We start from the raw sequence: 22541 nt of genomic DNA on the forward strand, positions 1-22541 counted from the left end.
TATGTCTTTGCATGATTAGACATGGAACAAACGAGGTTTCAAGCATGATGACACAAATGACTGCAAGCACTAAGTAAGACTTGCAAAGAAAAATAACACTAAAATTTATTGGGCAGTAGAGAAATGACCTGGAGAACTTCTCTAAATGTCCTTTGTATCTGATGAAGACGTTTACATATTACAATACACTAAAAAGAATAGAATACACTGGCAATACAGGGAGAGAATAAAAGAGGGAACGTAACATTGCTACCTAAAACATGCCGTGGATGGTTACCACTTGCTGAGAGAGGAGAAGAGAATGGAAGACCCACAGGACATGAACCCTAGATGCTGTACAAAAGCCTTACTAGTACTCACCTGTCCCGTAATAGCAAGTTTCCTCTTGCTTTTTTCCAAGTGGCACCTAGTTGTTGTAGGTTGGTCGATATCTATTGGTGCTGACAGCACAGAGTGCTTGTCCAGAGGGATATATCCAATGCCATGTTGGTTGTCCTTGGGAACATACAGTACATCATCTACATCAGCTGGTGCAAATGAATGCTCTGCAGCAAACTCATCCTCTTCACCAGATGATTCGGAGCCTGGTGGCAAAGCACAGCCATACACTTTGACACCCGTTTGCTCCTGGGCTTGCTTTGGCTTTCCTCGTTTTACACGTTCTCCTATGCCCTGTCCTTGACGCCAGCCCATCTTGTTTAGGAGCTTGACACCAATACTCCGGCTGTAAGAACCACAATTTTTTTATTTCTGCACTGAACATGAAACTTGCAGCAATGCACAAATTTGTTCTAACCTTTCACTATCCAGTAGCACAGCTGGCCCTGGTGGGAAAGCATCTCTAGAGTGGTTACAATGAGCACTATGAGGGTGTATTATTATACAATAATTGCTGGAGTTTCATGTCCCAAAACCACGATATGATTATGAGGGACACTGTAGTGGAAGGCTCTGTAAATTTTGACCACTTGGGGTTCATTAACGTGCACCTAAATCTAAGTATATGGGCCTCAAGCATTTCGCCTCCACCGAAATGCGCCCACGGAAGCAGGTACTCGATCTCATGGCCTTCGGGTCAGCAGTCAAGCACCATAATGACTAGACCACCGTGATGGGGTCACTATGAAAGTGTATCTGCAATACATTTTATACACCTCCCAGGTGTGATGTCTGCATGTTTAATTTTAAGTCCATATTTTAGAGCACCCTAAACCCATTAGGCTTTGCTTTGTTACATACAACCAAGTTTTGTTCAACTCTGCAAATGGTACCCAGCATCTTTTCAGTTCTTTGATAAATACTAATTCTTCGCAATTTCACAGCCCCTTCCCTTTCCATTTGACTGTCCAGATGTAAGCCCCTGAATGCCTCACTCGGGCCTCTCCTCACAGGGATGGAACTGTATGTATTTGTAGTAAAATCTAACAAGAATCATATTTTTATAATAACAAAAGTTATCAGAGAACAAATTTTACAATCAGAAGGATAACAAAATATGAAGAATTCACTCTCACAAAATGAAAATTTAAGCTCTGTCTCTCTCAATGAGCTCTTTATCTCTGTTAATGAACCATGACATGTGTTTTGTGTCGTCCATCACATATATTCCTCACTTTGATGGCTTCACAACAATGACAAATGAGATGATGATTGAAGTATGGTAGTCTGTGAACCCACAATTCAATGAAATGCCCAGTGGGGTCTTCCAGCAATGCATACAAAGTCTCTGTAACGCTAACATTTCGACCCCTGTTAAAACCTACAACTTACTTACTCCAGTAATATGCTCAGCTCCTACCTGGCCAGTTCCAAGATTTATATGATAGGCTCCAAAATGCTTCCTCAGTGGCTCAATACTACAGCTGTACAAATTTGCACTAAAGCAGCACGATTATATATAAAAGAGTGCTAATAAATTCTCTCTGAAGCCACATTATGCAAGTTATAAGAGAAGAACCTCCTTTAAGCATTCAATTACACAACAGTACGACTTCCCATAAGAGCAGAACAAACTACACAAAAATGTCTTTAAAGGTGCAAACACACACTATTGGAGTTACTATTCCCCCATTAACCAGTACCAACTGTGCAGGCATTTGCAAAATTTACTATGACATGATAATAAGGCAAAGCAAGGCAGGAAAGAGAGAATTTTTCTATCCTGTAATGTCCCTAACAAAAATGGGCTTAGACAGTCTATAGACTGTTTAAACCCATTTTTAGACAGTTTATAGACTGTCTACATACATTTTTGTACGGGGTCTACTCCATTCTGACCTTGGAGCACTCCGTGCATAATTAAGTGCTGCCAGGCATGCAAGCCCCCTCACCTGACAGGCTTAAAGAGGTTTTTCAATGGCGGGGAACCAGGTATTGGACCTTGGTGAATTCGTGGTGGCTCCCGAAGTCGCTTCCGTTGTTCGGTAAAGTCAACAAAGTCATCTCGTACTTGGATCCTTTGAGGGGCGATTCCGAATTCCCCCAGGTCCTAAGTCACAAAAAAGTTTCGTTTTCAGGCACGACGGTGACAACTCAGCAAGCTGATTAGTGATGTGCTACCTCAACACAGTTGATGCACAACAGCCAATTATACATAAGTAATTTGGTTTACGAGTGCTTTCGTTTGGCATCTACAAAGCTGAACAGCATGCGGACACAAGACAACATACACACACAGGACCAGTGCTGGACCTCAAGCCAGCTTTATGACAAAGGACCAGCACTGGTCCTGCATGAGCATGTTTTCTTGTGTCTGCGTCTTTCGTGCTGTTCAACTTTGCAAATGCACAAGCGCATGTGCTTTATTCCTCAGAGCACACAACAGCAGTAGATATAAGAGCAAGTTTACAAAAGGGCAAAGGGATCTATATTTTTGTTTTGCTTACCATTGGTGCGCTAATTTAATTTGTGAAAGTTAAATTGAGTGAACAAATTTTTAAGCAGTACACGTCTCAATTTCATACATCCTATCCGGTGGCCACATACATCTCCCTTAATTTAAATCTGCACAGGGCAGAAACCAAGCTGTGTCTAAAAAGATCAATATTTTTCTCACAAGATCCATAAAGAGAGAGTGAATAGGTTGCGCAGCTGTGGATTAACAAGCTTGTGATGCTGCCTATCAGGTTCTGCAATGCAAGTGTGACCTTTAGGGTCTTCTTCCCTTGCACCATCACAGATGCAGTGCTGCAAGGTGTCATGCTAGAGCAAATGATATGGCAGGCATTCAGTAGTACTTCCTTGCCTTCAATTAGACATGTAATCTAAGTTCTTACTATTTAAATATGGCTCAAGTGTTACTTTATGAAAGCAACTGCATGATTTACATAGGCATGGTGTCACACATCTTTCACAAGACGCAAAAACATGTCGTCATGTCTGGACTAGCCAAACTGTTCAAAGAGAGCCATCTTGGTTTGTGCACACCACTTGCACACCACTTATACCTTAAAGGGGCCCTCCAACACTTTTCCAAATAGTTCTAAAATATAAGTTCTAAAGGAACTTATATCCTCACAAATCGAACGCCGCAAAAATTTATAGAATCCGTTTAGTACGAGCGGAGTTATAAAGATTTGTGGCACGCTGTAATTGCTTTCTCTCTTCTCTCACCCAAATGAAAGCGCTGTAAGCTAAACAGGGAGGGATGGCACGGGGGAAGAAGGTACGTCCCGCGCGCCTCTTGACCTTGAGCACATTTTTTTTTTTTTTCTTCGAACGCATGGCATATTTCAGTGCGATCGCGTGCGCGCGCGCGGTCGAGTGGCGGCCTTCTGCGGCGGCCGCAGTAACTACTGAGCGCACCATGTTCAAATCAGCCAATGGCATAGAACCTGCCCCCCTGTGACGCCGTAAGCATAATTTTTTCTCGAGAGAAGAGGAAGCGCTTTTTAGCTGACTTTGCGAATTTATTGTAAATCCCAGGCCGCGTGCTGCGCTATAATGTTTGGCTCCCGTGTTCTTGGGAGCCTCGACTACCGATTGCCAGTGTTTTCTGACCATGCTGAAAAAGTGTTGCAGGGCTCCTTTAAGAATGTAGTGAAAACAGTAAAGGGAGGAGGTATGATAGCTACACTAGATACCATGCATTTCATTTCAAAGGTGGTTAACAGGCTCTCTCTTCAATATAAAACACTATGTAAGTACACTTACTTCTTCATCCATAAAGTCTTCAGGCCTAGATGCAGCAACATTTTCTGATTTGTTTGTCTTTGATGACTTGTACGTCGAAGGAGTCCAACCTTTGTGTATATAAGTAATGTTGTCAAGAGCAGAAGAAACTCCAACAAGATGCAGGTGTGCACACAATGGCAGTGCATGCAGAAAAACATCAAAACATCGGTTCCATCCCCAGTGGGCCACAGCAAAAGGAACAACAACGAAGCCTTACACCTAATAGCCCCAGAATTATAACGAAGCTTGTCAAGGCACGTATGCAAACATTCCACACAAAGTCATAAAGTTGGCTGCTATTTTATGCCCATGATCTGTATGATTGAATGCAATGTTCTATGTCCCAATAAAAACCTGAAGAAATTTCCACTGTGCAGTGCCTCATAGCCCAAAGCAATACAAGGGTAATGAGAAATGCCATAATGAATGGGTCTGGAATAACGTACACACCCAGAATAGTTCAACGGTGCACACAAGGAAGGGTTGTTGTTAATGTAGTTACGCGCCATTCAATTATTGTAAACTCCGAATGACACCATAGTATATGATTGTCAGGGAGATACGTTTAACACAAGTCCTTCAAGCTGACCAAGATGCTTCCCTGCGGCCTGAAGAAAGTGATCTAACCATCTTATGTACTGGCAACCCCATTTTTCTCTGACCTTTCATGTTGGCTCTATTGAACCAGCAGCCAACATGAAATCACTAAAATTTTAGTTTGAGATTCCAGACATTTGCTTCAAAAGAACATCACTGTTTAATCTCGCTGACTAAAAGACCGATTCTAAAAACTGCATACCAGCACCAGAGCTAAAAAGATGAAACCTTTTTCCTTGGATATTTCTGCAAAGCCCACGATTCTAAGCCATATAATATAGCGAGAAAGACTAAAGTGATGACCAGATACATTTTAACTTTATTGCTAATATCTTGGTCTTACACAATGTTTGAAAGCCTACCCATTGCCATATTTTCTAGTACCATTTATTTATTTATTTATTTATTTATTTATTTATTTATTTATTTATTTATTTGATAATACCTCACAGGCCCCGTAAAAGGCATAGGGTGAGGGGGGCATACAGTACAATTCAATACATTGTATATGAAGATTTCCACAGAGTACAAATTACAGGGCAGTAGAATAAAATAACATAGAATAAAATAACATGTACAAAAGAGATTAACAGATAACTTTACGTGCAAACGAGGAAAAAAAAATTTCGTGCGCGACATAGTAAGTATTGCATAGGAGTAATATAATACGAATTACAGCCATAATACGCAATATAACACAGTCACCATACAATTGCGTCATTATACGTTATGTAATCAAAAACAAAAAATGTGTGACAGTGGTATGAAAAGACAGACGCCATCAGTTTGAAAAGCACCCTTGCAATAACTTATCAAAAAAAGAAGTTATACAAATAAAAAAAAATTAAGGATACTAAGCGCAGTGTGTGGAAAAATGTTTGTTCAACTGAAGACAAAAAGCGTCATGGTCTCTAAGACCATGACACTTAGTAATTTCTTTATTTCTAAGTAATTTCTTTATTTAAGTTATTAAAGCAATGAATCTACAGTTTGAACCATCTCTTGCATCTTTTTTTTTATGCAGTGAAATAAAAATATATCTCTTCCAGTCCATTGGACATTCTGCCAAATTTATTGATATAATTTTAAAATAACTTTTGTTTATTCTGGTTCAGTTTCCGTAATGATTTTTACAGGGATGTTTTCTGTAATTCTTGCTCTCCTAGAGGTAACTGCTGTAAAGCCTGTATTACTACGTACTCTCGGACTGTCGGTTGTAGCTCATTCATATCTAATATCTGCACAACGCGCTTCCTGCATTTCATTTTCCTTGCATTTTCCACTTATTCCTGCGACCTTTCCTTCAGGTCTTCCATCATCCTGAGATGCTTTTCGTGCATGCTGATAACTACAACATGTTTAGGTTGAGAAGCACATGTAATTTCATTAACTTTGTTGAAGAGGATCTCATGCGCTTCCTTCAAACTGCTTTTCTTAGTTTGTCAGCTTTTGGATTTAGCAGTTCGTGTTCTCGTGCACGTTGTGTCGTCTTTAGTTGTGGCTAACCTGCCATCTTCTGTGATGCTGACTGCTTCCCTTTCAGAGCCATGGAGCTTTCCTCACTTTTCAAGGAATGCATTTTTCGGTTTCCTGAGTAACAATATTTTTTATACCATTCCAAAACACCTCCCGCACCCTGCCAGTGAGATAGAAACCTTGAAACTGATTGCTCACAGCTTTGTTTATTTACAAGTTCGTAACGAGCAGTTATAGCCATCTCTTTTAATCTTGAATAATGCAATACGAATATCTGCAATTTGTACGTGATGACCGGGGAGCAATCCCAATCACAATCTGCACCAGGGAGCGTTTTGCACTTGGTTGATGAACTTTACCAATTGCAGTTGCTTTCTGTACAGACCACTACGTGAGTTCCATGCGTACAGTCGGCGTGGCTGCTACTTCAAGAAAATGCTGCAAAGTGCTACACGAGTCTCCTAGCATTTCGCAACATGGGAATGTGGCTGGCCCGGCTGGGAATCGCACCCGCGACCTTTTGCTTCGTAGCAGAATGTCATATCTAATGAGCCACGGCGGCAAGAAGGTTAAATTATGACCACAAACATAGTAATTATCAAAAATAGTAAAGAGTTGTCAGGAAGAATCATTTTTGACTAAACATGCGTGTCCAAATAGTCAGCGCGGTGTCACTTTAGCTACACCGCCTTGTATGCGACCACAGTGTGAACTTGAAGAGTGCAATGCTTGTTCAAAATGCCCGCAGTAGAGAAAATCTGTGCAACCGAAAGCGCCGGAATATTGTCGACGTTTGAGCAGCGTGCGTGGAGGGCTTCTGCTGAACTGTCATACCTTCTTTGGTGCCAACAGTGTTGAAGTACCCAGCGGAAAAACCACCAGTAAAAGCTCCGTGAAACCGGCGCCTTCCCTGCGCATCTCTGACGGTGAGATCGGGCTGGAACTTCTTCCGGGGGATTTCGTCTGCACAAAACAAGGGAAATAGTGACATTCGCATGAATACTAACGAACTACGCGTTGGTTCACATCTAAAGTAGTGAACAGGAGGTGACGACAGTGATTTCAGATGAATATTCGCTCGTTAATCAGCAGTTTTCATAACAATCGCACCTTCGTCAAGTTCCTCCAAAGGAGTACCAAGAAACAGGTAATCTTCTGCCATATCTCGAAATGCCAGTTCTCGGATCAGTGACAATACCACAGTTTCAACTTCAAGCTTGCTCTTCCATTGCGCCAAGAGAGCAAAACCCGCTGCATCTTTGTTATCTCATCTTACATTAGCCGTACACTTAGTGGTATACGGTCATCATACGCACAAAAATACTCTCAAGCGCGCCGCCATATTGTTAAGGAGCGTTCATTGTGGCCAAGCTAAAAGCAGCTATCTGCCAAAATAAGCAAAATATGGACGACGACGACGATGTTTATTAGCACTGAAACGGGGCCCCACGTTACCCACGTGCCTGTTTGTTACAATCAGGCATCACATCATTTATCAGTCCTGGCTTCTCTGTATTATTTCTTTTTCTTTCTTCACATATAAGTGAAAAACAAGATCGACGCATGATAACCTCCGTCTGCGCGCCTGTCAAAGCGCCAAAAGCGCATATGTAAGCAAAAACAGTTCGACGCCTCACTGGCCTCACCAGCCTCACGCCACCTCAGCCCTAAAGAAGGAGCCGGTTGAGCTCCGAAACGTCGGGATTTAACATAAATTTAGTTGGTACTCTAATTCTCTTTAATTCAGTTGTCCCTAACCAGGGAGACTTGTGATTACCTTTGACTGCTTGGATCGTTTCTGCACGTTCGACATCTTTTATTGATGACTTTACGCAGTGGCTACTGAAATAGCCTTTGACGGGGGCGGGGGGGGGGGGGGGGGAGGGAGGGAGGGAGCACGAGGGCAAAGTTTCATTTTAGTGCACCCCCCCCCCCCCTCGCTGTCGAGTTCAAAATACATGATTACCAATGAATGAAAAAATGAAAATGAAGTGATGACGTACGTGCTTCTCACAATGGCCTGCCTTTGGTCCTTGGCTTTCCGGGAGTAAAGATGGGAGGTAAACAGCTCTTGGAATGCAACATCAGGGGCCTTCTGCCGCCATTATCGTCAAGAGCCTGCGTACCATAACCCTGCTCTTTAATCGATGACGGGTAGGTACGACTGAGCAAAAGTATTTGGGGCACTTTGCACCCCCCCCCCCTCGATTGATCTGGGGGTGGGGGTGTCGACCCCCCCTTGTCCCCCTCGTACGAACGTTTTTAATGCGAGAAAAACAGGAAGGTCTGCCGGATCAGCCTGTCTCTGACCGGCTCCTCAACGTAGGGGATAGAGAGGATCGAGGGTGGAAGTACGGATGATAATGACAGTCAGGCCCATAGCCACGGGCGGGGGGGGGGGGGGGGGGGGGAGGTCTAGGGGCCCGGGTTCTCCCTGAAACGTTGATGGAGGGAGGTATTTTACTGAAAAAAAAAAATGATAATACGTGTTTTTCTCAAATTTTCAAGGCCTTCAGCAAGTGCCCCCCCCCCCCCCTCCGAAAAAGATTCCAGGCTACGGGCCTGATGACTGTGTATACAGTGAACTATATATGTGGTGTATATAGTGCTGATTGAGGGCAAGCCTTTTGCGGCAAGTACCTTCCTTATAAGAGGGAGACAGAATGCGGGGCAGGAGGCTTAATGCGTGCGGATATATACTATGCAACGAACATGGATGATTTCAACGAAAGGGGTGCAGTTTAACGAAGCTAAATAACAGTTATAAATAAAGTAGTACAAATCTATTTGCAGCGTCGGTCGATAAACCGCACTCACCGGCCCGTGTTCCTTATCACCTGTCAGCAAGTCACGATGTAATCGACCACAGCTCGTGTTCTAGACTCACGTGGGTTTCAGGATAAAAAGGCCAAGTGCCAAGCAATAAACGGTTCAGCTTCTTGTCGCTACTGCGTTGCGTCACTTCACTTTTCGGCAGTGTTCAGTTACGGTTATGAAGTGGAGAATTGGTGGTGATAACGGGCGTATGTACGCATTTGAGAAAATAAAAGGCCGAGAACAGTAGCGTAGGCCAGAAAATTTTTTCGGGGGGTGGGGGGGGGGGGGGTTAAACCATACTTTATGCATGTTCGTGCGTGCGTTTGTATGAGCGCGTGGCGTTTCAGATAAAAAACACCGCGTATAAAAAATTAAGCATAGGCGCCACGCGTCTCCAATTAGCGCAGTATTGTTCTGAGCCATATAGAGCACGTCAAAAAAAAAATTCCAATCCGCAAAGCTCGGCAATTAACAAACATTGCTTAATGAACTTTTTAAGTAGTAACTCTAGATAAAAATCTTCAATACAAAAGTTGTAGCGCTTGTTCAGAAACATCGAATTTTTCAATCTATCTCCCCTACTTAATTTTTTTCCGGCCTTTCTTTAAAGCAAGCGAATTAAACAAAAAATTACCACGTGACTGCCGCCTAACGCGCGGCGCTTTTAGGCCCTCAAATGTAGGTTGTACGAGTTATCAAAGGATGCTCCTCGCACGAAGGTCGATTGAGCAGGCTAGCGGTGACTGCGATGGACGCCAAATGATGGTGGGGAAGTGCCGTCTAAAAAAAAAAAAAATCTACGAAAGAGCGGCCGCTACGTGTGAGTGAATATTTTACCTTGGTCCTTCATCGCGCTGTCACCCTCGCCCCTTCCAATGTGTTTCTTCATTGGTGCGAAAAGAAAAGAAAAAAAAAATGCCTACGCGTACGCTGCATCAAATGCTGCCTACGGTCTCATGTGGCATTTGCTCCGTGGCTGCCGCTTTTTCCTTGAAGAAATTTCTTTTTGTTGTTGAAACGGTATGCTCCTTTTGTCGCTTAACGTCCATCGCTGTCACCTATACAGCCTGTTCAGTCAATGTGCGGGCTCGAAGCAGCCTTTGATAATTCGTTCAACTTACATTTGAGGGCACTAAAGGCGCCGCACGTTAGGCGGCAGTCACGTGGAATTTTTAAAATTCGCGCGTTTTAAAGAAAGGCCGGAGAAAAATTAAGCAGGGGAGTTATCTTACCATAGATTGAAAAAAATCGATGTATCTGAACAAGCGCTACAACTTTTGTATTGAAGATTGTTCTCTAGAGTTACTATTTAAAAAGTTCATTAAGCGACCTTTGTTAATTGTCGAGCTTTGTGGTCTGAAAAAAAGTCACAGTTTCGCAGCAAGGGCAAAGCAATGAATGCGATAGCAAGAAATTGAAATGTCACACGAAGAATCAGAAGCAGCTGGATACTTGCAGCGCGCCGCTGAAGCACAAAGAAGGGCGCCCTAAAAGAACGCACAGGCATGCACAGGGCAAGCGTGAACTAACAACTGTCACAGTTGTTACGTCTATGTGCTTGACCAACGCGCTGCAAGTGTCGGCAATGGAGAACCAGATGCTCTTACATATTTCTTCTTTTAAAATGTGGCGCGTGGAGTGACCCCCTGTTGCGACTCTTGCCACACGGGGGCGTCTGATGCAAGGCGTGCCAGGTGTGCCCGGTGTTCTTTGTTTGTTTTTTTTTTCCTTCCACATCACGAGCGGGTACAGAAAATGACCACATCGTCGTGTGCGTCTCAAGGGCAGCATTCGAATTGAAAGAAAATTAGGAGCGCTGCATCTGCAAGTGTCGACAATGGAGAATCAGACGCTCTTAGATATTTCTTTTTCTTTTAAACTGTGGTGCGTGAAGTGACCCCCTGCGTCTCCAGCCACACGGGGGCGTCTGATGCAAGGTGTGCCCGGTGTTCTTTGTTTATTTTTTCTTCCACATCACGGGTGGGTACTAGTGATGCAGAACTATCGATGGTACTATCGATACTATCGATAGCCGCGTCACTATCGAACTATCGATAGTGAAAGATACTATCGATAGTGCTATCGATAGTAAGTACTATCGATAGTTTAAAATCAACAACGCGGACTCATTGCAGAATAAATTTGGTTCCCCGCGCGCGTGGTACATAGTGGAGCCGGAGGAGCAGGCTGGAGGGCAAAAAATTTGACATGCTTGCGTTCTTCACCAGAGTGCTCCGCTGACACATGGTCATAAAGTCAAACTATTCAGCTGTAGCGGAAAGGAAGCCGTTACATGGGGTGTAACTGCGCGGTTTCAGTTTTATATTGCATTTGATGATTTCAAAATAAAAAAAAATTATCAAGAACTAAGTTTTTTAACTGTAAGATGTAACTGGTTGCTTTTAAATATTAATTTATTGATGGACATATGCCGCCATTTTCACTGCGCAAATAATTTCTCTCGATAAAAGTTTCCTCATAAATTAAGCGAAGCTGATAGTAGGCTATCGCGAATATTTTGGCAGTTTGGCCAGCCAGTAACAACATCATTTTTCGCACCACTATTTATAGTTTGTCACGTGGTTGTGACGGTGACGAACGCTGCATGAAAACTGGGAAATACGAAGCTCTTTTTTTGATCGAACTTGTGCCCAGAAAATCACAACTCAGAATACAAGCGATACACGCCGCGCACTGATTGCGGCCAGAACAGTCGCCAGCCGTCGAGTAATCTGATAATCGTTGGGACGCTTCGTCTTTTATACATCAGTCATCAAACCCTCCAGCGTTATCGCTGGTGCTCGCGTAAGCTCTCCAATAAACTTGAATATTCGCGTCCGGCGCGTAACCTTTAAATGTCAAACAATCGCGAAATTTCTCAAACATTGCGGCGCAGTCTGCGTCAAATGCAGCTAACAGTCTGTGGGTGAAACCCGAATACATCAAAACAAAGCAATAAACACGCGTGGCAGTAATATCGCTAGTAATATTACCGATGATACTACCGATTCAACTATCGATAGATTATCGATAGTTGTACTATCGATAGTTGGTTTACACTATCGATAGTTTCAAAGAAACTATCGATACTATCGATAGTCAATTTACCGATAGTTTTGCATCACTAGTGGGTACAGAAAAGGGCCACTTTGTCGTGTGCGTCTCAAGGGCAGTTTCCAAATTGAAAGAAAATTGGGAGTGTTGCGTGATAGAAAACACGCTCACGCTCCTCCGTGATTTGCTTACCACCAGCGGTACATGGCGTGTATAAATAGCTCGCCATTATTTCGCCGGCGCATGCGTGGCTGCTCACAGCTATAACAGGTCATCTTTCCATGAATTAAATAAAGGAAAGAAGAATGGCGTGTGCTTGAGTAGTCTCACGCGGCGCGCTGGGGAGCGAGGGTTTGCTGGTTCGAATCCGCGGTCAGGTGCTTCAGAGTCTTTTTCTTCTGCTTTATTTTTTTGTGCCTTTTTTATATATATACATACATATACATATTCGGGTCATGACGGCGACGGCGACGGCAAAAGTCAGCCGAGAGTGTCCATATAATTGCTATCACAATAAAAAATTCTTATGTGCTCTACAAGGCTCATAACAATAATGCGCTAATTGGAGACGCGTAGCGCCTATGCTTATTTTTTTATTCCTTGGTGCTTTTTATCTGAAACAACCTGTAAATACGCACGCAATGGCGGCCATTTTTTTCATAAATACAGGTTTTATTTTTTATTATATATAAATCAAATCGTGCTTTCAAGCAAAATCAAAATGAGCATGGGTCTGAGCAGCCAGAAGTTGGCAAAGTTAGTTTGTAAGAGTAACTCTTAAGTTAAAATCTAGGGACTTTATCTTAAGTATAGGCTCTAGCACATTTCTAGCTAATATGTAATTCCGGTTAAACCATCAAATAAAATGCTGGCACTTTTTTGTTATAACGCGTAACGACACAGGTTTTCTTCAACTTCAGCTTCATTTCCCATCGCGCACACCTGTTATATAGAAATAGCCTCCCATGATTTACCCCTGCAAACTTCCTTGTAAAGCATGTTCATGTTCACCGGTGGCAGTTTTTTTTAGGTGCCAGAATCATAGTCCAGCAATCGAGTGAATTGGTTCATACTTAGTAAAGATAAAACGGCGCAAGAAAGACAGGACACAGAGAAAGACGCACAGATACAGCGCTGTACATGTGCGCTTTTCTGTGTCTTGTCTTTTTTGCGCTGTTTTATATTTCCCAAATCGGATTCATACCTCATTACCAATGGCTTTCACCAAAGCGTCGACATAAATAAATAACGGTAGAGGATCGAGGGTTCTTTGTTTACTTCGCATGTTCAAGCCAAGCTTAATAAATATTTGCAGCTCGTTAGAAGTAACACGTAACACACGACGAGTCACCTTTACTGTGGGAGGGGGCATTTTGAGATGCGTACAAACATTAATTACGGCAGTAATTATAGGAATTAAGAAGATTAACTTTTTAACCAGTGGAATTAAGTGGTCGAGTCAAATGGGCGTATGGAACCCCTTCCTGAGAATAGCCCATAGCCGCTTTGAAAATTTTGAAAGGCGGCCACTGGTAATCACCGCGGAACGATGAAATCTGGCTAATTTTGCTGGCGATACCGAAACCTACGCACCAAAAAGCGCGTCTGCCATTCACTGCGGAAACGCCCTCAATGACGACACTGTTTCCCTCGCAGGGGAGGCGGGGGGGAGGAGGATAAGCGATCGCCGTTATCATCCGTTCATCTAGATACTTCGTTTCGTTGCTGAGCGAGCCGCACATGCTGAACGAGAGCCCCCCCCCCCCCCCCCCCCCCTGCGAGGGAAACAGTGTCGTCACACTTCTTCCTTCTTCTTCGGGGGATGAGTTAAAACTCATCCCCCGAAGAAGGGAGGACCCCTCCCGAAACTGTTGGGAATTAAATATTTATATCACTGTTGACAACGCCTCCATTGTATTATACCTATATATATATATATATATATATATATATATATATATATATATATATATATATATATATATATATATATATATATATATATATATAACAAGCGCGGTGCGAGCTGGCAAACCGAAGAATAAACGCAGGATTTCTAGATATATCGGTCAAGATCCACTTTCGCGGTCGTATTATCCAATTCTGGCCAAAAATGTGATCGTATTAAACGCATGAAAATGCATTATTTCCAAGGGCTGTTGGCCGGGAATAAAACAAAAACGTATTAGGCTGAAAAGCGTATTATGCAGAATCGTATCAACGAGATTCCACTGTATATATGCTGTAGATTAAACGTTAAGAGAGGTGCTTGCGATGATCACAGTGCAGTGACGCCAACTGTCTCTCGAACTGAACAAATGCTTATGAATGCTACACAAATACATATATTATTCCGAATGTATTTCGGGTATTTATTCAACGTGTCAATCCAATCATGCATTAAATGAAATTATTCTGGGAACGATTCTTCAAAAATAACTCGGGATGTAAAGGCTTAAAGATATGTGAGCTCAAAGTAAGTAACATTAGTTGACTCACTGGATTCAGAACCTCAGGCACGACAATGCTATATTTTATTTTCACTACCACTTGCCTAATAAAGTAGGCAAAATACATGTGTCTTTGCAATTACAGCACACTTGTGATGCACAACTAAAAGAACGAAAATTGTGTGGCAAGCTAAACAGACCAAGGTAAACCATTAGTGATTCACCAGCAGGTAGTTTCACACTCAGGTGCCTCGTGAAACAGTATCCTGTGCCAAGACGCTCTGTCGAACAGGGTGGTGACCCGTGGTTTCAGGAAGCGTTGCCCGTGGTTTTCAGTGTCTCAGTGAATTGCATTCAGCAGTACGACGATACCTGTTTTCTTCTTTTTTGCTGACACCCCGTCAACCAAACATTCGCGATTAAATCATTATTCGGAAAATTGCAGAGTATAATTTCCCCGCACAAAGCACTACTGCCAAAAAATTAAACTTCAGCACTTGTCAAATGGGTGCCGCAGTGCCACCGTCGGACGGCCGAGGGGGGGCCGGGTCCCTCCTTAAAAAATGGAGGGGGGGGGGGTCCCACCGGGCCCCCCCTGACTTTAGGCCCTGGGCAGAGGGGGGCTGCCGCCCCCCATAACATTACTCAGTCGGACCTTTTCCGTTATTGTTCGAAGTGCAAAGTTATAGCCATGCAAGTTTTTGATGATAATGGTGACCGAGGAACACTGATGCTGCAGTCTCAGAGCTGACTCAACTCAGGAGCTGTTTACTCCCCATTTTCACCACCGCGGAAAGCCGGGAAAGAACGGTAGGCCGTTGTGAGAAGCACACGTCATCGCTTCACTTTCATTTTTGCATCCACTGCGAAGTTGTTTTCGTTCGAACTTGACCAAAAAGGGGGCGGGGGAGGCGCTGCGGTGAGACTTTGCCCCCTCCCCAATGGGGAAACCGGCGCACACTTGGCTGAAACATACGCTCGAAGTACTCCACGCGTAAAAAAAAAAGTAATAAAAGCCTTACATATCAGTTTGCATTGCCGAGATACAAGCTAATGAAACCTGACATTGCCTCTGTTGCCATATAGAACGCGTTTTGCAGGTAAACGCCTTCTGCAGGTGAGTATGTGCCGCCACGGAGCCGGCCAGGGAGCTTAACCTAACAGCACTGAGCAGCCAATTTCTAGCATATTTCTTGCTAAAATGCTATTCGGGACATAGGCGTGCGCAGAGGGGGTACTAAGGGTCATCGCAGCGCCCCCCGACCACCCCTATTAAGCCAATGTATGAGGCCGACTTAGCCCCCCCCCCCCACTTCTTAGGTGACTATGGGGCGGGGCGGCCCCCCCTGCCCACTCCCGCGCGCAAGCCTATGATTCGGGGTAAACCATCTAATGAAAATACCTGGACTTCTTTGTTATAACGTGTACACAGAGGCGTGCGCAGAAGGGTGGGGCAGCGTGGGGGGGGGGGGGGGGGGACGCCCCCCTAATAACCTAAGGGGGGCGCAAAGTCTGCCCCATACCATCATTCAGTCGTATATCTGTCCCGTCATTGTTTAACAGAGCAGGGCCCAATGACCGCGCACATTGTTCACGATAATTGCGGCCGAAGGCCCCTGATGGTGCATTTCAAGAACTGCTTACTTCCCATGTTTACTTTCGGAAAGCCAGGGACCAATGGCAGGCCATTGTGAGAAGCACGTCATCGGTACATTTTCATTTTTTTCATCCATTGCGAAGCATGTTGCCTTCTGGACTCCACCACCAGGGGGGGGGGGGTCGAGGAAACCAAGGCAGTAATTTCAGAAAACACAATTTAACTTAATTTAAATTAATTTTAAGTAATTAATTGAGGTTGTAGAGATAAACACGACGTTCACCGCTCCGTTCTTTATCTTCTCCCGTTGACCGCGCATATTTAGGAGTGACGGAGTGCAAACGGCGTTTTGTGTCAATTAGAGTTACTGTGTATGCTCCAGTTGTGGAGCATATACGTATAGCCTAGTGTGAGCATTTTGCTCTTCTTAGCGCAGTGACAACAAAGCATGCCACCGCTTTCCATTGACTAAGTAAAGTTTGAGGAGGCTTGGACATATAGGCGTAATTCGGTAATACGCCTCGAAATATATGCTTTGCGCTCTTTACGTGGCATATTCATCGAATTAAAAAAAAGAAAAGAAAACGGGGTTTTACGTGCCCTAAACTAGAATATAAGGCACGCGTGGGGAATTCCGGAGAATTTGTACATCTACCTGCATCCACCTATAGACAAATTTTCTTGCATTTCGTCCCCGTCAGAGCGCGACCGTGGCGGCCAGGGTTCGATCCTGCATGCGCCCTGATGCTTGGCAGCGAAAGGCCGAAGTCACTAAGCTATCGCGGCGGCTGCAACAGATAAAACACCTGCTACGTGAATGGCAGCGGCAGCCAGGGTAGATTTGAAAATGATCAGCAAGAAGTAGCCGAAGGTAGCCATAACGTTTAATATATAATCAAAATTGTATCCGAACAGAACAGGAGCGGTTTTATGGAATCATTAGAGCTTTTTTTTTTTTTATTGAACAATGAATAATGTAACATCATTCTGAATGAGCAGAAACATAGAAATAAAAACAATCCTCTCGTTCTTGCTTGGCCTTCAAGCCACGAGGTAATAAAGTTGCAAATAAATGAACAAATTATAATGGGTTCAGCGCGCCTGCTAATAGTTTATGTAGAATATACATAGAGTTCTTGCCAGAGACATAGTCACTTCGGAACATTCCAGTCAACAAGTCAGTAGTAACATTATACGTTGAGGCGGCATTTCTTTGAAGCCGCAGACCGAAATTGATTAGTAGAGTTGTCATAATACCAGTTCAGCTTTCATTAGTGAAACACGGCCGAATATTTATGTTGTTGCTGATATCTGTTTCTGTCAAGTTCACACGAGAACATGCCATGTGCATCAACATTGGAAACTGACGCGCAGCGCCAGCATAGATGGCGGGCAGCATGAGTGTATAGAAATATCTAAAATAAAAAAAAAATAGGCCCTTGTACGTGGCTTTTCTAGACATCACTGGGGCTTAGGACAAAGTTAATCAGGAAATTTTGTGGGATATATTAAGAGGAATGGGCATAGGCGAGGTCTGTATAAAGCTTTTGAGGGAGATATACCGAGAAAATACAGTTTGCATAGAACGGGAAGGAATATGTAGCAAAGAGAACGTTGACATTAGCAAGGGGCTGAGACAGGGAATCCCTTTGTCCCCGCTGTTATTCATGCTAGTACATGGTGAGTATGGGAAAATCGCTAGAAGGTAGCAACATTGGTTTTAACCTGTCACACAAACAGGGCGGCTTGATGATAGAGCAGAAGCTTCCAGGTTTATTTTATTCGGACGATATTGTCATTTTCCGGACAGTCGAGATGATATAGCGGCTGGCGGATATACGCGGAACGAAAGGTGAAGCTCTTGGACTAGGATTTAGTGTAACGAAGTGTGGACTGATGTTATTCAATGATCCCTGTGATCAGACGGCGTCAATACAAGGCCAAGAAATACCGAGGGTAAGCGAATACAAGTACCTCAGAGTATGGGTCAATGAGAGTGATAGATACATGGAGGTACAGGAAAAAGCCTCGGCAGCAAAGGGAAAGAGGAATGCTGCAATAATGAAGCACAGAGCGTTGTGGGGTTACAATAGGTACGGGGTGCTTCGAAGACCGTGGAAAGGTGTAATGGTTCCGGGGCTTACTTTTGGGAACTCAGTAGTGTGCATGAGGGCAGAGGTGCAATCGGAAATGATATGTAAATCAAAGGACTGTGGGACGCCTCGCGTTGGGCGCTCACGGGAAGACGACAAATGAGGCTGTAGAGGGCGATATGGGATGGGCAGGTTTTGAGGCGAGGGAAGCTCAGAGCAAAATGAGGTTCGAAGAGAGGCTGAGGAATATGAAGGAGAGTAGATGGGCAGAGAAGGTGTTCCGTTATTTGTACAGGAAGAGCGCGGACACACAGTGGAGAAAAAGAACCAGGAGGCTCACTAGTAAATATACGGCTGGTAGCGTAAGCAATATGTCAACAAAGAGCGTTCAGCGAAAAATCAGAGCGGCGGAGATGATTTAGTGGACGGCAGCTATGGAGAAAAAAACCGGCTCTGAGTAACTACCGCAAGGGAAAAAACGAAATAAGGAGGGAGGCATTTTACAATATTTCAAGGGGAAGCGCTTTACTGTTTGAAGCGAGATCAGGTTGCCTTAGAACGCGTACTTATAAAGCTAGATTCAGTAAAGAAGAAGAACAACGCACACGCAGTGCACATGCACATGGGAAGATAAGGAAACGGCGGAGCATGTTCTGATTGAATGTGGAGACATCCACCCAGGTGTAAGTTCGGGCACGAGCCTACATGAAGCCTTGGGTCTTAGGGACAACAATTGAAAGCATAACACGCCCGCGATAGAAATAAGTAAGAGATGGTTAGATTAGAGTATTGGTGGCAGATGATTAGAGAGAAAGGACGAAAATAAATAGTGGGGAAAATAAGGACATTCTGCCGTTAAGGGCAGAAAACTGGGCTGTGAATTTGCGCTTTTTTTTTTTCTGTAGTAAAGATAGATTTGATGGAAGTAGAGGCATTGAGCCTACATAAAAAAAAAAAAGAAAAGCGTTTCTTATTTGTCAAGCCTAGTGGCATACTTGTCACCGCCCCGTTATAAAGCGGACGCTTATAGCATCCATCCATCCATCGTGCCAGCCACGCGTTTGCCAACATGCACGCAACGTGGTCACTCCGAAAATGCATGCGCGCCGAGCGTTGCGTTTGGGTGGCTCGATGCGCACCAGCCAGCTGGCGGGGGGAGGACATGCGCTCGTGTCGTCTAACACGATAGAAAAGCTTGGAAACAATGTATTTTATTTGCAAATAATGAGAAAGATGGGTACTAGACGCACTAAAATAGTAGTTCAAAGTAGCCAGAAAGTAGCCATGAAACACATGAAATTTTCGCCTCCAGACGGAGCCTTCCTCTTTCTGTTTATTCCGGTCCTGTTTTCCTTCCTGTCTTCCATTTCTTCATCTTTCTTTCTATTGCTTTCTTTTTCTCTCTCTTTCTCACTTTCTCTCTATTTTCTATCTCTTTCTTTCTCTCTCTTTCCCTCTTTTTCACGCGTACGTTCGTTTTCGTTTGACACTCGCCCCTAGCCACCCTAACACGGTACCCACCTGAGGAGTTTTGGACGACGGAGCACAAGTTACCGATAGCTTAAACAGATTCACTGTAAAGAGAATGAAGACAGCGCCTGCCTGTTCATGTTCATTATAGTTTTTTACGACGGAGCACAAGTTACCAAGAGCTTAAAGGGGTACTGACACGTTTTTTTCGAAGGCGAGTTCACTCTGCCATACAAATCTCCTGTATGCAGAGTCGGCTCTGAGCAAGTGCGAAGCTCAGCAAATGCTTATAAGATATTTTATTCTGATATTAAAGTCAATTTTTCCATGCCGCACCTACCGACATCGACACTAGTGATATACTTCCGAAAGCTTATCCAGTCTAACATCGTGTGCAACTGATTGCAGTATCCAATTTTCATTTTGCTTCACGCAGGGAAGTCTCTTCCAGTGGAGGAAGCAGTTGAGCTTCCTCGACGGACAAAAATTATACTGTTGCAAGCATGCCCAGTGCCCACATCTGCTGCTCGAGTGCCGTTAGCAAGTGGTTGTATACAATGGATATTTTATTGAGCTTTTTGTTGTGATATAGAGTAGGTATCGGTAGGCTCTGTCCTTTGTGGTTTGTAAGGCAGCAGCAAGTTCGCATAAAAAAATAAAAGTACTTCTTTTTTTTCTGAAACGACTGTCTCTCAGTGGTCAGTGGGACACATATGTCCCACTGTTTTCACGAAAACCCTTAACAACAGACAGCTCAAATTTTGTACATATTATAAAAAGCTGATAGAAATGACAGTGCCGCCCTCAATAGGTGGCCTGCGTTGTTCTTAACATTATGCCCTGTAAAGGGTTAAAGCATTTAAGACCCGCGCAGAACGACTAAAGCTCGTTTTCTCGCTGTACACTCTGTATACACGGGCTACCGGCCGACATGCTCACATATACACACACACATGCAAACACACGCACGAACATACATAAAGTATGGTTGAACCCCCCTCCCCCTCGAAAAAAATTTCTGGCTACGCCCCTGCAAAACACACAGAGCCGTGCCCCCACGACGGGAGGCAGAAAATAGCGCCCCTTTTCATTTCTTTCACGAATCACTCTCTCTCTTTTTCGATTGTTACGGTGAATAACGCCTGCAGTGGTTCTTTGAAAGTGTGACCTATGACTGGCGATTACGGGCTTGGGATAGCAGCCGGCTTATAGGTAAAATTATAATCATATCAGGGAGCTTACGGCCGTTGAACGTCTAAACGCTTTTCTGAAGATTACTCGCTTGGAAAGGGTGACTTACTTGATGGAGATGAAGATTACACGAGATAGCGATTATGCAAACAAAGAAAAGGAATGATGAAGCTGAGAATAACTGTGCATTATCCTATTTATGAAGACAACGAATTGTGATCAAAATCACGCAGTGGGGAGATAAGTGCCCGGTGAATGGAACTCGATGCAGTAGACAACCGTGGAGAGCTTTCCGAGCAGAGCAAAGCGAGCGTATACTTGTCACATTAACAAATCTGTGGTTGCACTGTCCGATAGATCTCTGGGACGTGCAACTCGTGTACAAGAGAACGCTTATAGTTTAAACATATTAACTGCTTGCAAATGCTTGCTTTCCCCATTTACAAAGCGGACACCGCTGCAAACAACTCGTGACTGGTGCCCCCGGAGAATGTTTTCAAAACAGACGCTTCGCACGCTTACATAGACACTCTTTTTGCGCTTCGTCTTCTGTATACAGAAGACACAATGGGGTGACGGAAACTTGTCCGCGAACGTGCCACTGGTGTGACGAGCCCCGACACCTACGCCAAGGCTGTGCGAATGAATTTCCTGCTTCCCTTCTGCGCGGCCGGTTTGCGTAAAAGAGCGCTTGCCGGTGGGCGGCGCGAACGATTCCCCCCCCCCCCCCCCTCCAGTGACGCTAAATGAATCAATGATATCCATCGGCAGACGAATGAGTTTCAGAACGACCACACTGAATGCCTAAATGGCGTAGATTCGCAGAGCGCTGGAAGCATGTTACACCCGAGCTGCTATCGCAGAGAGAACCAACGTTTATATAGAACCGCCAGCGGGTCACTGACGTAGATCGAGGGCTGCCTCCTCTGCCTTCGATCCTTCTCGGTCCCCGGCTCTCTCTCCCGTTTTCACCAAGACCTGTTTCATCGGCTGCTTTCGTGAAGAGGCCCCCTTTCCCGGGTCTCGGACTAGAGCGAAGAGGAATATTATTGAACTGCGTTTCGGTAGCTTCTTCTTTCCTGTTGCTGTTTTTGGCGAGGATTACGAAGGCAGCGAACGTTATCGCGCTTCCAAACAGTCTCTTTCTCCTAAAGACTCTGGACTGTCCCGCGGGGTCTTCTCGCAGGTCTCTTACGTAGGTCATTCCTTGCCTCTGTGTGTGTGTGTGTTTTTTTTTTCCTCTCTCTACCTGACAAAACTGGCTGTCTCCCAAGACACTTTCACTCCTCGGGTCTCTTTCAGTTCGCTTAAACTGAAGGTGAGGATTCGCGCGCGCGCCTCAAAAGCGGAGTGAGAGCGTTTGCTATGACGCACCATTAGACTTGGCAAGCTGTTTTCCCCTTAACTTGTGTACACCGGTTTCGGGTGTGTATTTGAGAAGCAAGTCGCTGATCGAAGGTTACCTTCAGCAAGGTCGGTGTCTATACAGATCGACTCATCGCGGCCGGCCAACGATAAACGCCTTGCTGCCCAAGTCCCCGCGACGACACAACATATATCGAGGCTTTGACGATGAAGTCTTCGAGAACGCTCCTTTTAAACGCCTGAAGCTACGGATGAACG

General features: G+C 44.3%; 1 protein-coding gene across 1 annotated transcript in view; it reads right to left on the reverse strand.

Moving 5' to 3' along the window:
- Nucleotides 1-7610, reverse strand: part of LOC119376145 (G patch domain-containing protein 1) — a 34375-nt gene extending 26765 nt beyond the window's left edge. The window contains exons 1-5 of the mRNA XM_037646076.2: nt 7357-7610; nt 7081-7209; nt 4153-4241; nt 2331-2488; nt 361-724 (exon numbers count right to left, since the gene is read on the reverse strand). Of these exons, the coding sequence (XP_037502004.1) occupies nt 361-724; nt 2331-2488; nt 4153-4241; nt 7081-7209; nt 7357-7408 (792 nt within the window). The 5' untranslated portion in view covers nt 7409-7610. The remainder of the gene's footprint in view (nt 1-360; nt 725-2330; nt 2489-4152; nt 4242-7080; nt 7210-7356) is intronic.
- Nucleotides 7611-22541: the final 14931 nt, after the last annotated feature.

This window comes from Rhipicephalus sanguineus, chromosome 1, assembly GCF_013339695.2.
Source record: "Rhipicephalus sanguineus isolate Rsan-2018 chromosome 1, BIME_Rsan_1.4, whole genome shotgun sequence".
Lineage (NCBI taxonomy): Eukaryota > Metazoa > Arthropoda > Arachnida > Ixodida > Ixodidae > Rhipicephalus > Rhipicephalus sanguineus.